At 44.4% G+C, this 15894-nt stretch overlaps 2 protein-coding genes across 2 annotated transcripts in view; one reads left to right on the top strand and one right to left on the bottom strand.

Annotated features, from left to right (window-relative positions):
- The window catches only part of LOC134984782 (zinc finger protein 585B-like), a 671664-nt gene that overhangs the window by 616580 nt on the left and 39190 nt on the right, over window positions 1–15894 (bottom strand). The gene's annotated exons all lie outside the window — the stretch shown is intronic.
- On the top strand, window positions 1702–5245 carry LOC134984760 (oocyte zinc finger protein XlCOF22-like; the record flags this gene model as incomplete). The annotated part of the gene is made up of 4 exons (XM_063950250.1): window positions 1702–2419; window positions 2756–3211; window positions 4366–4479; window positions 5133–5245. Coding segments are annotated over 4 exons (1401 nt in total), but the record flags the coding sequence as incomplete, so codon positions are not given.

The raw sequence follows: 15894 nt of genomic DNA, 5'->3' as shown, positions 1-15894 counted from the left end.
AAGTGCACCGGCTCCTTTGGACCCCTTTTACACCCATCGTGCGAAGTGTCCCCACTATCCCTTATGTACTATGAGAAAAGGATTTACCGATAGGTAATTTAAAATCCTCTTTTCTCTTCTTTGGTGTTTTATTGTTTTGTTATTGAAATCCCCATGTCACCTCTAGTAATCCCACATGAGCGTCCATGTCACCTCTAGTAATCCCACATGAGCGTCCATGTCACCTCTAGTAATCCCACATGAGCGTCCATGTCACCTCTAGTAATCCCACATGGGCGTCCATGTCACCTCTAGTAATCCCACATGAGCGTCCATGTCACCTCTAGTAATCCCACATGAGCGTCCGTGTCACCTCTAGTAATCCCACATGAGCGTCCGTGTCACCTCTAGTAATCCCACATGAGCGTCTGTGTCACCTCTAGTAATCCCACATGAGCCTCTGTCTCACCTCTAGTAATCCCACATGGGCGTCCGTGTCACCTCTAGTAATCCCACATGAGCGTCCGTGTCACCTCTAGTAATCCCACATGAGCGTCCGTGTCACCTCTAGTAATCCCACATGGGCGTCCGTGTCACCTCTAGTAATCCGACATGAGCGTCCGTGTCACCTCTAGTAATCCCACATGAGCGCCCGTGTCACCTCTAGTAATCCCACATGAGCGTCCGTGTCACCTCTAGTAATCCCACATGGGCGTCCGTGTCACCTCTAGTAATCCCACATGGGCGTCCGTGTCACCTCTAGTAATCCCAAATGAGCGTCCATGTCACCTCTAGTAATCCCACATGAGCGTCCATGTCACCTCTAGTAATCCCACATGAGCGTCCATGTCACCTCTAGTAATCCCACATGAGCGTCCATGTCACCTCTAGTAATCCCACATGGGCGTCCATGTCACCTCTAGTAATCCCACATGGGCGTCCATGTCACCTCTAGTAATCCCACATGGGCGTCCGTGTCACCTCTAGTAATCCCACATGAGCGTCTGTGTCACCTCTAGTAATCCCACATGAGCGTCCGTGTCACCTATAGTAATCCCACATGAGCGTCCGTGTCACCTCTAGTAATCCCACATGAGCGTCCGTGTCACCTCTAGTAATCCCACATGAGCGTCCATGTCACCTCTAGTAACCCCACATGGGCATCCATGTCACCTCTAGTAATCCCACATGAGCATTCAGCGTTGATCAAGCTCCAGTACAAGCATATTAGTCTTTTTAAAACAACAACAACATAAAAAAAAGCCAGAGCTATAGTACAGGTTAGTGTCAGTTCTAGAAATATAAATTGTACCCTATGACATCCTGGGTCTTGTCTACTCATTTTATAATTATTTGCCAATTTGAATTCCATAATGTATTTTATTTCCAGCAGATGGACACACAAGCAGGAATATCTCAGAAGGACATCTAATGTTATCCCCGGATTGTGACATAAAATATAATGACAGTAGACAGGATTCTCCAGGAGATAACACCATTACCCCAATTATACATCCAGCTCTATCAGCTGGTCCTTCTGATCCTGGGAAATGTTCTCCTGATCACTCTGATATTGGTGCATCTGTTATAGCTCTGAGAGTAGATGCAGTGTTTCCTTGTTCTATAGATGCCAAATGTTTTACACAGAACACAAAGCGTATTACCGATCAGCCAGCTAAGGCAGGTGAGAGGCCATTTCCATGTTCTGAGTGTGAGAAATGTTTTACATACAAATCAGATCTTGTTAAACATCAGAGAAGTCACACAGGTGAAAAACCATTTTCCTGTTCTGTGTGTGGGAAATGTTTTGCACAGAGATCAAATATGATTATGCATCAGAGAAGTCACACAGGTGAGAAACCATTTTCATGTTCCGAGTGTGGGAAATGTTTTTTAAGTAAAGCACTTCTTGTTAAACATCAGAGAAGTCACACAGGTGAAAAACCATTTTCCTGTTCTGAGTGTGGGAAATGTTTTGCACAGAGATCAAATATGATTACGCATCAGAGAAGTCACACAGGTGAAAAACCATTTTCATGTTCCGAGTGTGGGAAATGTTTTTTAAGTAAAGCACTTCTTGTTAAACATCAGAGAAGTCACACAGGTGAAAAACCATTTTCCTGTTCTGAATGTGGGAAATGTTTTGCACAGAGATCAAATATGATTACGCATCAGAGAAGTCACACAGGTGAGAAACCATTTTCATGTTCCGAGTGTGGGAAATGTTTTTTAAGTAAAGCACTTCTTGTTACACATCAGAGAAGTCACACAGATGAAAAACCATTTTCCTGTTCTGAATGTGGGAAATGTTTTGCACTGAGATCAAATATGATTACGCATCAGAGAAGTCACACAGGTGAGAAACCATTTCCATGTTCTGAGTGTGGGAAATGTTTTTTCCAGAAGTCAAATCTTGTTATACATCAGAGAAGTCACACAGGTGAGAAGCCATTTTCATGTTCCGAGTGTGGGAAATGTTTTTTTATTAAAGCACATCTAGTTACACATCAGAGAAGTCACACAGGTCAGAAGCCATTTTCCTGTTCTGAGTGTGGGAAATGTTTTACATACAAATCAGATCTTGTTAAACATCAGAGAAGTCACACAGGTGAAAAACCATTTTCCTGTTCTGTGTGTGGGAAATGTTTTGCACAGAGATCAAATATGATTACGCATCAGAGAAGTCACACAGGTGAGAAACCATTTTCATGTTCCGAGTGTGGGAAATGTTTTTTAAATAAAGCACTTCTTGTTACACATCAGAGAAGTCACACAGGTGAAAAAACATTTTCCTGTTCTGAGTGTGGGAAATGTTTTGCACTGAGATCAAATATGATTACGCATCAGAGAAGTCACACAGGTGAGAAACCATTTCCATGTTCTGAGTGTGGGAAATGTTTTTTCCAGAAATCAAATCTTGTTATACATCAGAGAAGTCACACAGGTGAGAAGCCATTTTCATGTTCCGAGTGTGGGAAATGTTTTGCACTGAGATCAAATATGATTACGCATCAGAGAAGTCACACAGGTGAGAAACCATTTCCATGTTCTGAGTGTGGGAAATGTTTTTTAATTAAAGCATATCTAGTTACACATCAGAGAAGTCACACAGGTCAGAAGCCATTTTCCTGTTCTGAGTGTGGGAAATGTTTTGCACAGAGATCAAATATGATTAAGCATCAGAGAAGTCACACTGGTCAGAAGCCATTTTCCTGTTCTGAGTGTGGGAAATGTTTTTTACAGAAATCAGATCTTGTTAAACATCAGAGAACTCACACAGGTGAGAAGCCATTTCCATGTTCTGAGTGTGGGCTATAAATCAGCTCTTGTTGAACACATTAGACCAGTGGTTTCCAAACTTTTTTGAATCACGGCGCCCTAGAATATCAGAATTTTTTTCACGGCACCCCTAGGCCAAAAATTTCTTATTGAGAAATTTAGAAAGAAATATTACATTAAGTAGATTGCGTTTATATGTCATCCTTAGGGTCAGTTGTATGGTGAGGGACAAGATTTGCTTCTGTTTGGCCACATATTTTATGACTGGCAGCCACCAGAACTGGTTTTGCCTATTATATTGACCATGAATAATTTGAATTGGTCCTGGACCATTAACCCAGGGCACCCTGCAAGTGTCCCGAGGCACCCCAGGGAGCCACGGCACACAGTTTGGGATCCTCTGCATTAGACATAACTCAAGTGAGGAACCATTTTAATCTTCTGGTGTATAATCTGTTAAATACTACTTTAACCATGTTGTTGTTGTTTGTGTTAATGTTAAGTAAATTACTGTATGGAAGTCAGATTTAGAAAAGCAAGTGAACATTTATTTTATTTAAGGACCACCCCCATATACAGGTCGAGAGACTACATTCTCTTAGCCTGGGTCAAAATGAATCAACAGAAACATATCAATACAATGATTTTTATAACATACAGTAACTGCCCATTCTTAGAACCCTCCCATATGATTTTATGCTTCCTGAGTACAGTGTTATGCAATATTAGGACAATTGGCAACGACAACCAAGGGATATTTAGCCAATACATCCTGGTGATGAGGCTGCCTCGTGATTTAACCATGTCTCCTTATTAGGAATTAAACTGCGTACGTGGATTTAATACTAGCCAACAAAGTTGTTTTCGTCTTTCTTACTGTGTATAAAGTTCAAATGAATATGCTGTCTCATCTAGCTAGAAACAAAATGGATTCTCTTATGCCTTTATACTATAATGGTGAATATAGATCATTGATATTGTGATTATTATGTGTATGCATAATATACGTACTATCCCGTAGTACATATATATAGCTGTTAGGCCTTTAGAATGTTACCTCTGTCACAGTATTTGAGAAATCATCATTGCCATGCATTGTTCCTCAAGGTTCTGTCCTATCTCCTATACTTCTTGCAATCTGCATGCTACCACTGGGTGAAATAATCAGACGTCATGACCTGGCCTACCACTGCTATGCAGATGACTTGTCTTCTGCTCCATGTACTGAGAACCTAACACCAATCCTAAATGGGATGGTAATGATATCCCGGTGGACAGAATGCTGGCTGTCAATATACCACCAGCGGCATCCCGGCCACCAGAATACCGGCAGTGGGGTGAGTGCATAGAGTTCCTTTGCGGGCTCCCTGCGCTCGCTATGCTGCAGGCGCGGTGGCTTGTTGCGCTCACCACAGGTTTTATTCCCACTCTATGGGTGTCGTGGACACCCATGAGTGAGAATAGCTGTGCTAAGTGTTGTCGGCATTCCCGGATGTTGGGAGTTCAAGTTCGGGATCACTGAAAGCCGGGATGTTAACTACATCTGATCCTAAATGGTTGTCTAGCTGAGCTCCAGGGGTGGATGATGCCAGTTGGCTGTGACTCAGTCTTAGTGAAACATAATAGAAGCTCACCAACAAAGGACAAGACTACAGCTTTACGAACCATCATGACTTATGCTTTGGGGTTCAGAGTTACAAAATGCTGACTGCAGAATCTTTGTGTTGTCCTCGATTGTGGCTGACACAGACATCGGGTATCAGCCACATTCAAATCCTCATTCTTTCATCTGTGGACCATAGTCAGAATCAAGTACTTGATTCCCTCAGAAGATCTGCCTACAGTCATACATGCATTTGTATCCTCTCACATAGACTACTGCAATGTCATCTACCTGGGTCTCCCAGCAAAAGAATTACACCGCTTGCAGATGGTACAGAATGCAGAAACCAGTCTGTTACCTAACCAGCCCATTCCTGCCACATAACACCCATTCTCTACTCCCTCCACCAGCTGCCTGTAAGATGGGAAATCTATTTCATAATTGGCTAACTGACCTTCCCAGCCCAACATTACATGGTCCAAGGTACCAGAAGCAGCTTCTGCCTCCTTACTGCCCTGCTTGTTTATTTCTCTTACATCCTAGAGGTTGCTGGGGTCCATATTAGTACCATGGGGTATAGACGGGTCCACCAGGAGTCGTTGGTACTTTAAGAGTTTTATAATGTGGGCTGGCTCCTCCTTTTATGCCCCTCCTACCAGACTCACTTTAGAAAATGTGCCTGGAGGAGCCGGTCACAGCTAGGGGAGCTCTACAGAGCTTCTTTAGAAAGTTTTTTTAAGAGTTTGTTATTTTACAGGGAGGCTGCTGGCAACAGCCTCCCTGCACTGAGGGACTGAGGGGGGAGCAGTGTCCGCCCTGCGGGGTCTGAGCCACTGTCTCCGCTGACTGGACACTGAGCTCCAGAGGGGATAGATCGCTCCCCGCTGCAGGGGAACGCTCACCCCAGCAGCATACCGCCACCCCTTTGCAGATCTGAAGTGTGGTGAGTGAGTCACTGACCCCCCTACCAAGCGGGGGGCCGATGTGAAGGTGGCGGCTACAGGATAGGAGCACAATACGGTCTACGCTCCGGATGCTTAGTTGTTCATGGTGCAGCGCTGTGAGGGGTGCCCTGAGCCGGCACCTTAACCCTACACTGACCAGAAAGCCTGTCTGGATCTGCGGATCTCAGCCAGCACAAAATCCTCAGGCCAGTATAATCTATGAAGCGCGGGAAGACACCGCCATCACGGGGGTGGAGCTTCTCAGAGCGGACCCAGCAGTGTTCAGCACCATTTTCCTGCCTGCAGACACACTGCCAGTGGAAAAGCAGTCCCTCCAGAGCAACTCCAGCTATCTGTACAGTACCAGGGGGTTGTAGAAGGGGGGGAGGCTGTGTAAAGACTGTGTCACCTATTAAGGGACACAGCGCTGGTTTAGGGTCTCCCTATGCCTATATAGTGCTGTGTGTTGGTTGGCTCCAATCTGTCTCTCTTGCCATTCTTGGGGGGAAACCTTTCCATGTAATCAGGATAGCACTGGTTTAGCACAGATAACAGCAAGGGAACCTGAATGTTTTTCCTCTATCGAATCTGTGATTTCTCAGACTTCTAATAGAGCTGCACAATCTGAATTTGCACCTCAGGCTTTACAGGACACTCTGGCAGTCTGGCCCAGTTCTGTCGCCTCAGGGCCCCCGTCTGTATGTTCCCAAATACGTGATCTTGCACAGGGTATGCAAGATGACACGGGTACCGATTCTGACACTACGTACGGTGATGGGGATATGTTTGGGGGGCCTGCATTTTTTACACGAGTTCAGTCACTGATGGAGGCCATTAGAAATCTGTTGAATATTTCTTATACAACACCTGAGCAGTCCTCCATGAGGATCAGACCTTTTTGAAAGGGGTTCTGCACGTCCAGCCTCCCTTTGTGGCACCTACGGCACCCTGGGATCTTGATGTGGTATTGCAGTTCCTGCAATCAGATTGGTTTGAGCCTCTACTGGAGGCTGAAATCAAATTTCTCACATGGAAGGTGGTCACTTTGTTGGTCTTAGCTTCTGCTCGATGTGTGTCGGAATTGGGGGCTTTGTCTTGTAAAAGTCCCTAGCTGGTCTTCCATGAAGATAGGGCGGAACTCAGGACTCGTCAACAGTTGCTCCCTAAGGTTGTGTCGGTTTTCATATCTACCAACCTATTGTGGTGCCAGTGGCTACTGACTCCTCAATTGCTTCAAAGGCCTTGGATGTTGTAAGGGGTTTGATGATTTATGTGAAGAAGACGGCTCATCTCAGAAAATCTGACTCTTTGTCCTCTATGATCCCAAGAAAATTGGGTGTCCTGCTTCGAAGCAGTCTATTTCATGCTGGATCAGGTTCACCATCCAGCATGCATATTCTACGGCAGGACTGCTGTGTCCAAAATCTGTTAAGGCCCACTCTACTCGTAAGATGGGTTCTTCCTGGGTGGCTGGCCAGGGTGTCTCGGCTTTGCAACTTTGTTGAGCAGCTGCTTGGTCAGGGTCGAACACGTTTGTTGAGTTTTGCAAGGTCGATTCTTTAGCCTCTGATGACCTCAAGTTTGGTCAAGCAGTCTTGCAGGAACCTGCGCACTCCCTCCCGGTAAATCCTTTTCTTGTAGTCCGTAGAGGATGCTTGTGCGAGCTGGTATGAATCTCGCCACTATCTGTGTATTTCCTTCTCTCAAAGTATTAAATTAATTCTATTAGTGCTGCGCTCAATCCTAGTGTGTCAATGAGAATAGTGCGTGTTGATAATTTAATGTTAGTTTTTTCAGAACCCGCCCTCTTCTCCTTCAGTGATGTACCCTAAATGGGAGCTACGTATGGCACAAATTGTAAATAGGAAAAAACAAATGACCAGCATATATGTATAAAAAGATTGACCAAATAGATCCTTTTGAGCACTGTTAATAGCTTTTTATTACTTTTTGTTAGTCCGCTTAAAGTCTGCTTGAAAATGGAAGTCTCTTAATTAAACCGTATATAGCCCAGTCTCTAATGTCGGATTGCGGCGTCCCGCAAGTCCATTGAATGTCAAGTCTATCAAAACTTCATGTGCACAGAAAAATTCCAGCTGTAGAAAAAAAGAGAATCACCGGTCTTCACGTTCAGAGGAGCCTCAGGTTAACAATAAGAGAAATAGAAATGGAGGGGGATCCGGACTGGCTCCTACTATCCAAACCCCGTCACCCGTGGTGCGTCCTGGTGCAGCCGTCCCCTGGGTGTCGGTCGGTCTGGTAGTGGAACCTGTCTAGCGCTGGGGGAGATTCAGAGTGCGCTCTGCAGAGCCGCACACTTTGTAACCCCTTGCCGCCTACGGACACTCACCTGTCTTCCCTTCTCGTTCGTCACAGAGGCTCCACCAACGACTTCCGCCTTCTTCTCCTCGTCCCGCGGTTGCTTGGTTACACAGTCGCGTCCCGTACTTCCTGGTCACGTGACCCAGTTGTTTTCAGGTGATCCAGCGATGTCTCCTCCGTGCATAAATGTAGAATTGATGTAGAATTAAAATCAGTAGATGCCTCCAACGCGTTTCGGCCTTTGTTAGGCCTTCCTCTGGGAGCAGTGGGTGCTTGATAAGTGGGCAGTACGGTCTTATATAGGGTGCCTCATTTCCATACTCTGGTCATGTGATCTCGATACATTGTTCCTATTGGTTTACCCTCTACCCTCATTTTAATGTATCCTGGAATCCCTAGGATGAATTGAAACTATGTTTCCTGTAAATGTATTTTCAAGCAGACTTTAAGCGGACTAACAAAAAGTAATAAAAAGCTATTAACAGTGCTCAAAAGGATCTATTTGGTCAATCTTTTTATACATATATGCTGGTCATATGTATTTATAACAAAGTTAGGGTTTTGCAATTGTTAGCTTTGTGTTCCCTGGTGGTTGGTGGATATACGAAATGAAAACACTCACTCCCTTTGGCCTCAATAAAGACAATGAAATAAAATCGGTGATATGTAAAAAGTGACGGAAACACAAAGATAACCATTGAAAATTCAAACTTTGTCCTAAATACATTTATGAGTGGCGGGATAACCAACCACCAGGGAACACAAAGCTAACAATTGCAAAACCCTAACTTTGTTATAAATACATTTACTAGTAGCAGGATAACAAACCACCAGGGATATAACAACAATCATAATCTGCGACAGCCATAAGCCATGGAAGCAGATAAGACAAGGCGATTATTAATGGAACTACATTATTGTATGTTACATCTATATGGTGCGGATACTCCTCTGTATGATTTCATAATAAAAGCTTTTGTTTGCATCTAATTATTGCATTATAGCTTTTTTTCTGTTTTATATTCCCGTCGGAATAATTCCGCCCTTATATGTCTAATCCCGGAGTGGACCCCAGAAGATTATGTGACCTATATGAGTTTCCATCATTCTGTTTCGTATAAGCATACGTGTAAGAGCTTGTATGGCGGTCACTGTCCATCACATTCAGGTGGTAGAATGGAAGTGGGACTATCTGGACTGTGAGAGGGACGTGGACACTATCCTGCTATTACTGTTTGGACACATGGGGTGTGAATCCTCCCTACAATATTACACTATTGTGTTCTTTATCTGTGTATGAAATACAAATTGCTCCCACGTCTGCATCTTGCAGGCTATTATATAAGCCCCTATAGCTGTTATAGATACATATAATTATGTGTAAGACTGAATACTGTATCTGTACTGTGTGTGACGCCAAAGCTATACGCCATATGTAATTATGGAAAGATAATAAGCATTAGAGGCTATTACAGATGTGTCCTCATACATCCAGCCTCAATATACCACACAGTGGGAGAAGCCTGGCGTGAGTGAGCTGACAGGTCTCGTACAACTCTGCTGGTATCAGGTGACTTATGCAGAGTAGAGACGCACCAGGAGACTCTGCTGAGTAATGTGACACTTGTATATCTGGGTGCGACTGAGTCTCTAGGGGAATCATATTAGCTGCAGGATGGATTTGCTCTGTGACTCCGCTGCACTTTATGGAGGCGGGGATCTCGCTAAAAAAAAGTGCTCGCTGCCCGACAGGTATTGGGCACTTTTAGGTGAATTCGGCAGGCCGGGTGAAGGGGGTGAATCAGGCTAATTGGATTCCCCTATATACGTAGCACAGCGTAAGTCGCACACAGATATACAAGTCAGCACAGTCCCCTGTGGGGTCCTGCCCGCGTCACGTTCGTGTTTGTGCAGCAATCAGATATAAGAGGTGCGCAATCCTCTCCCAGGTGTAAAGAACACAGAAACCGGCTTCACTCTCACTTCCAAATACAGCTACAAAGTCTAAATCCCCAAATCCCAGTATATAGAAAGGACAGTTCTATAATCTAGTATGTGTATCAGCCACAGTCACTATAATATGGTGATAGTCAGTACACGGGGGCTTATTAGGATAATCATGTCACCCACTTACATGTCACATGACCTACTGCTTACATGGCTGCTGCTGATGTGTACTAGAGATGGAGCCTCCATTATCTTGGCTCTTTGTGTGACTAAGCGCACCTAGTCACTGTGAGCGTCTCCGTCTGGATGGGATATGCGCCCGGACGGAGATGAGCCACATTCACTTGAATGGAGAGGGTCTCCATCCGTGCTCCTGGACAGAGTCGGTCTGAATGGGAGCGTCTCTGTGTACTCCTGGCCTGACTAGGCGGATGGATCGCGTAGTCACGCCTGGGCCAGCTAAGATAACACTGGCTCCATCTGTATGTTATTATTCTAACCCAGGATATCTAATTCCTAATTTGGTTTTAGATTTGTTTTCCTCCCCAGGAAGGGAGATCCAAAAATATTGCAATATTTAAATATTACTGTTACCCCTTCGGCGGCACTCCGGGCACTTCAGAAGAATAGACCACACCACGTCTTTAAGCCAACGTTTCAGAGTTCATTGAACTTTTTCATCAGTACGATACAACACAATACATTTCACTCACCTAAATACCTCTGTCCTCCCCTCCACGGCGCACACCGCCCGCCGCCTCCCGCTCCGTAAAAACTGACGTCATCGCTAGGAGTCTGGCGTCAGCATCATCGTCACTGGAGGGTGGGACCAGAGCACCCAATTTTATAACAGAGATGAGCGGATTCGGTTTTACTCGGTACCCAAATCCAGAAAAAAAGAACTTGCGATAATTCTGGTGTTAAGAACCGAGTAAAACCGAACCCGCTCATCTCTACATTATACAAAATGTTATTACATATAACAAACAGCTGATTGATTAAAAACAGTAGACAAAGTAAAGCACAAAATAGACCAACCCACACCCAGTATATGGGACAGGCGCATTTTGTACTATCCATCCGATGACTACATTTATCTTATTCATGACACCTCACTATTGTGTCATATTCTATTCATAACCAATCCAAAAAAGTAACTACAGACAATATAAGCTGATTATATAATATCACATTCCTAGCATCTAAATAGATCAGCAAAAGCAATATCAAGGGAATCCTATAGACACTATGTCCACTTTATTACAGAAAACATGATAATCCCGATTGCTCGTTACGTCCCCTCGGAGAGAGGGTATCTAGTGTGAAAATCCGCTTACCTTCTGCGTTACGTAATAGTAAACCCCTGTCTCCACCCCTCTCCAGAGGTGGGATGTAATCAATAATCCGGTGTCTTAACACCGCTATGGAGAGTTTAGCATTAAGAAAGTGCCGGGTCACTGGCTGGTCACTGTGGCCCGCGTTCAATGAAGATCTAATCGCATGTCTATTCCCCGCCATGCGTTCCTTCATCATACATTCTGTCTTACCGACGTAATGAAGTCCACACGAGCAACTCAATAAATACACCACATATTTTGTGGTGCAAGACACTCTGTATCTAATTGTATATTTTTTCCCTGAATGAGGGGACAGAACATATCTCCCACCAACATATGGCTGCATGTAATACATCCTAGGCCCTGAAAGCTTCCAGGCTTTTGAGTAGATAGGAAAGTACAGCAACAAAAGATGGTTCTAGCAATTGTATTTGGAGCATTTATGTTAGTCTTAACTACATAATCTCTTATATTATTCCCCTGTTTATATGCTGGCATTAGCTGTACTTTACACAATCCACTCAAAGCTTTATCTGTCTGTATAATGGGCCAGAATGTTTTACTTATCCCATTCATTTTATTACTTTGCGTAATAAACCTGATAACCCATATTAATCTCTCTTGTTTTTTAACAGCAGATTTGTTTGATTTTAACGTGCTAATACGTGGAATATTCATCACCTTTTGTTTGAGACCCTTCAAATCGTTTAACCTGTATCCTCTCACCAGGAATTTACTAACAGCAACATCCAGTGGCGCTGCTAGTTTAGACTCATCACTTACTATGCGCCTTACGCGCAACGTCTGGGAATACGGCAATCCTCTACATAGGGAAATGGGATGATGGCTCCAAGCCACCAACAGATTATCACAATCTGTGTCTTTCACAAACATATCCGTACACATTTTCCCGTGCAAAATTTCTATATGGACATCCAAATAATTTACACTGATAGGATCCATCAAGTATGTAAATGTTACAGGTGAAGATGACTGGTTATGTGATATAAGTAACAATTCTAGATCTTCTCTTGTGCCTGTCTGCAGTAGGAGTAGGTCATCTATATATCATTGGTACATAAGTACAGGGGCGGATCCAGAACAAAATGACAGGGGGCACCATTACAGGGAAATAGGGGGTTGGGGTATTCTTTTATGTGCACCAAAGGCACGCGCGCTCCTGGAAAAGTGGGTGTGGATCCGTAACAAGGGTCATGGCCTTAAAAGCAATGCCCTATCCACAAGCCATGCCCTCATTTTCATCACACCTTCTAACCCTTCCTCATCCATTCCAAAGCTCATGCCTACATTTCCCTCCTCAGTCCTCACCCAGTCCCCTCACCAGTCACAGCAAGGGTCCCTTTCCCAGCCTCTAGACTCCAAGTAACCACCCTCTCTTCCACCTCCTGACCCCTTTTCCCGCACCCAGCACTGCTCAGCTCCATACCTCAATCTCAGACTGCTTTTCTGTATACACGGAGAGGCAGTGAGCAACTTAGAGTATGGTGGATAGAGGTAGTGGGTGACAGGAAGAGGGTGGCAGAAGAGAAAGGTGACAGGGAGAAATAGTGGGAGATGGATAGGCAGCGGATGATAGGAAAGGGTGACGGCAAGAGACAGTGGGTGACGGAGAGAGGCAGTAAGTGAGAGGGTGACAGGGAAAGGCAGTGGGTACCAAGATAAAGCAGGGTGTGACGGGGAGAGGGTGATGCCTTGCAGAGTCAGAGGATGACAGGAGAGGCTGACAGGGATATAGTGACTCAGGGGAGAAGCAGAGGGTGAGGGTACGGGGAGAGACATAGAGGCAGTGGGTGACAGGGAGAGGCAGTGGATAGATAAGAACCCCTTGGCCCATCTATTCTGTCCTTGTACATGAACTATTATACACTAGAGTTCATTTTTGTCACAAGCCAATTTATTAACCAGTATATTTTTGGATTGTGGGAGAAAACCGGAGGATACCCACGCAAGTATGGGGAGAATATACAAGCTCCACACAGGGAATGGAACCCAAGTGCCCAGTGACAGTAATGCTAACCACTACACCACCTGTATTGCCCGATGCAGCGAGCACATCACTATCCCCAGTACGTTGCCCCCCCCCCCCTTCAACTCATGCGCAGATAACGGAGTAGTAACAAATATGGAGGATGAGGGGGGATTATATTTGGGGGCTAATACGAGAACTTCCTTCCAATCACAGGAGAAATACGACAAATATTCATTTCTAGACCTTTTTTTATATTTTCTGTTATTTATTTGTTTTTGTAAATAAAAGTAATTAAAATTCAAAACAAAAAGTTTGTTTTATTTTTACATGCAATAAAAGTTATGAAAATATGGAAATTTTCTTAAAATCCGTAATTTCATTCTGATAGCTACAAAAGGAAACTTTTTCTGGTAAATCTATTTTTTCTTTAATTAGTAATGTGAAAGAAATAAAAATCAGATATGCAGAACCCGGACTCACAATTTGTGCTGACCGGTGTTATGAAACGACTGCGCATGTGTACGGATCGTAATGTGCAGGTGCAACGCCAAATTCCCCCAAATCCTGTGCCCAAGTGTTTTCAGGGCGGGTGTGTGACGTCCGCTCCGGCCCCGATCACCCTGATTCTATCACACTGTAGGAGTAAGTCCTGGCCAGAGGCGGATTTAGACCTCATGGGGCCCTAGGTAAGACACTGGTGTGGGGCCCCCTCCCTCACACAATCTGTAGCACTATATTTTCCTGCCTGATTCACGCCAATTGCATTATCCGTCACGCCGTTAGCTGCGGCAGTAGTGACGCTGGTGTCATGGACGACACATAAAAGAAAAGGAAGAAGTAAGCGTGGACAGTGCGAGGAAACACAGAGAGCCGTAGCGTCAGACTTACAGCTATTTATTGTGTATACTGAGAGGAGCCATATGTTTGTAATTCAGACTGAAGATTGTGGAGAGATAAAGTGAGAGGAATGTCATCTGCAGAGAGTGAAATGTTGTAACGGTTCTTCCCCACTTCAATCCCTTTAATATTAGGGTTAGCTGTAATTCAGTGGCTCTCAAACTCGGTCCTCAGGACCCCACACAGTGCATGTTTTGCAGGTAACCCAGCAGGTGCACAGGTGTATTAATTACTCACTGACACATTTTAAAAGGTCCACAGGTGGAGCTAATTATGTCACTTGTGATTCTGTTAGGAGACCTGCAAAACATGCACTGTTTGGGGTCCTGAGGACCGAGTTTGAGAACCTGTGCACTAGACCACAGGTTCTCAAACTCGGTCCTCAGGACCCCACACAGTGCACGTTTTGCAGGTCTCCTCACAGAATCACAAATGAAATAATTAACTTCACCTGTGGACCTTTTAAAATCTTTTTTGCTGCCTTGCGATCAGATAGTCTCTGCCTATGGGGGAGTGTATTTTCGCTTTGCAAGTGTGGGAACGCGTGTGCTGCCGAGTGGCCCAAAAAAGTTTTGTGCAGTTTCTAAGTAGCTCTAGACTTACTCAGCCCTTGCGATCATTTCAGCCTGTCTGGTCCGGATTTGATGTCAGACACCCGCCCTGCAAACTCTTGGACACGCCTGCGTTTTTTCAACCACTCCCTGAAAACGGTCACTTGACACCCATAAACGCCCTCTTCCTGTCAATCACCTTGTGATCGCCCGTGCGAATGGATTCTTTGTAAAATCCATCGCACAGCAACGATCCGCTTTGTACTCTTACGACGCGCCTGTGCATTGTAGTGCATACGCATGCGCAGTGTCAAAGTAAAAAATATTACAGAGAACATACAGACTCCACACATTATGAGTCGCTAAGCTTGCTAATATGCGCAGCGAGCACAGCAATATATGGTAACATACGCATTTACACAGACATGCCACAGAGATAGATTCGACACATATTTCATACAGCACATAATTATAACATATCAAGCGCCAGACGTCATAATGTTTTAAAATTATATAATGGCGTAACGTCATGTATGTGTATCATTGGAACGAAGCAAGAAAGACATGTCGTGTTTGGTATTAAAGCAACCAGATTAATGTGTATATCAATTTGATGCCTGTTATTAAGTTGTAGCTCATTGCAACAAGTAGATATGATTAAATGTATGAAAGCTAAAGTCACTCTTATTAGAACAGTGGATTTCCTGGAAGACAGCATGCCTGACCAGTGGCTATCTCCTGTGATTACACCATCAAGGCTGGACCTTGCTTGCATATGAACTGACCAATGACTCATCATGAATGAGAAAGTTCCCTACCCTAGACTAGTCACAAGAGATCTGTATACGCCCCCAAGAGACTCAGTGTATTGCTGAAGAGACACACAGAAGCGTGCTTGTTCCCCTGGGTCCCGAGCTTGATGGAGTGTTGGTAATATTTTGCTTCTGTTAGCTGGAGTTGAGACACAGCTGAAGATGAAGGAACTGGAGCGATTATAAAGTGCATTGAGGGAGATGGTGATGTATTACTGGCCGTGTCTGTAATG

This window comes from Pseudophryne corroboree (assembly GCF_028390025.1).
Source record: "Pseudophryne corroboree isolate aPseCor3 chromosome 3 unlocalized genomic scaffold, aPseCor3.hap2 SUPER_3_unloc_8, whole genome shotgun sequence".
In the NCBI taxonomy this organism is placed as follows: Eukaryota; Metazoa; Chordata; class Amphibia; order Anura; family Myobatrachidae; genus Pseudophryne; species Pseudophryne corroboree.
Note: the sequence above shows the minus strand (reverse complement) of the source record. Positions and strands in the feature narration are given on the sequence as shown.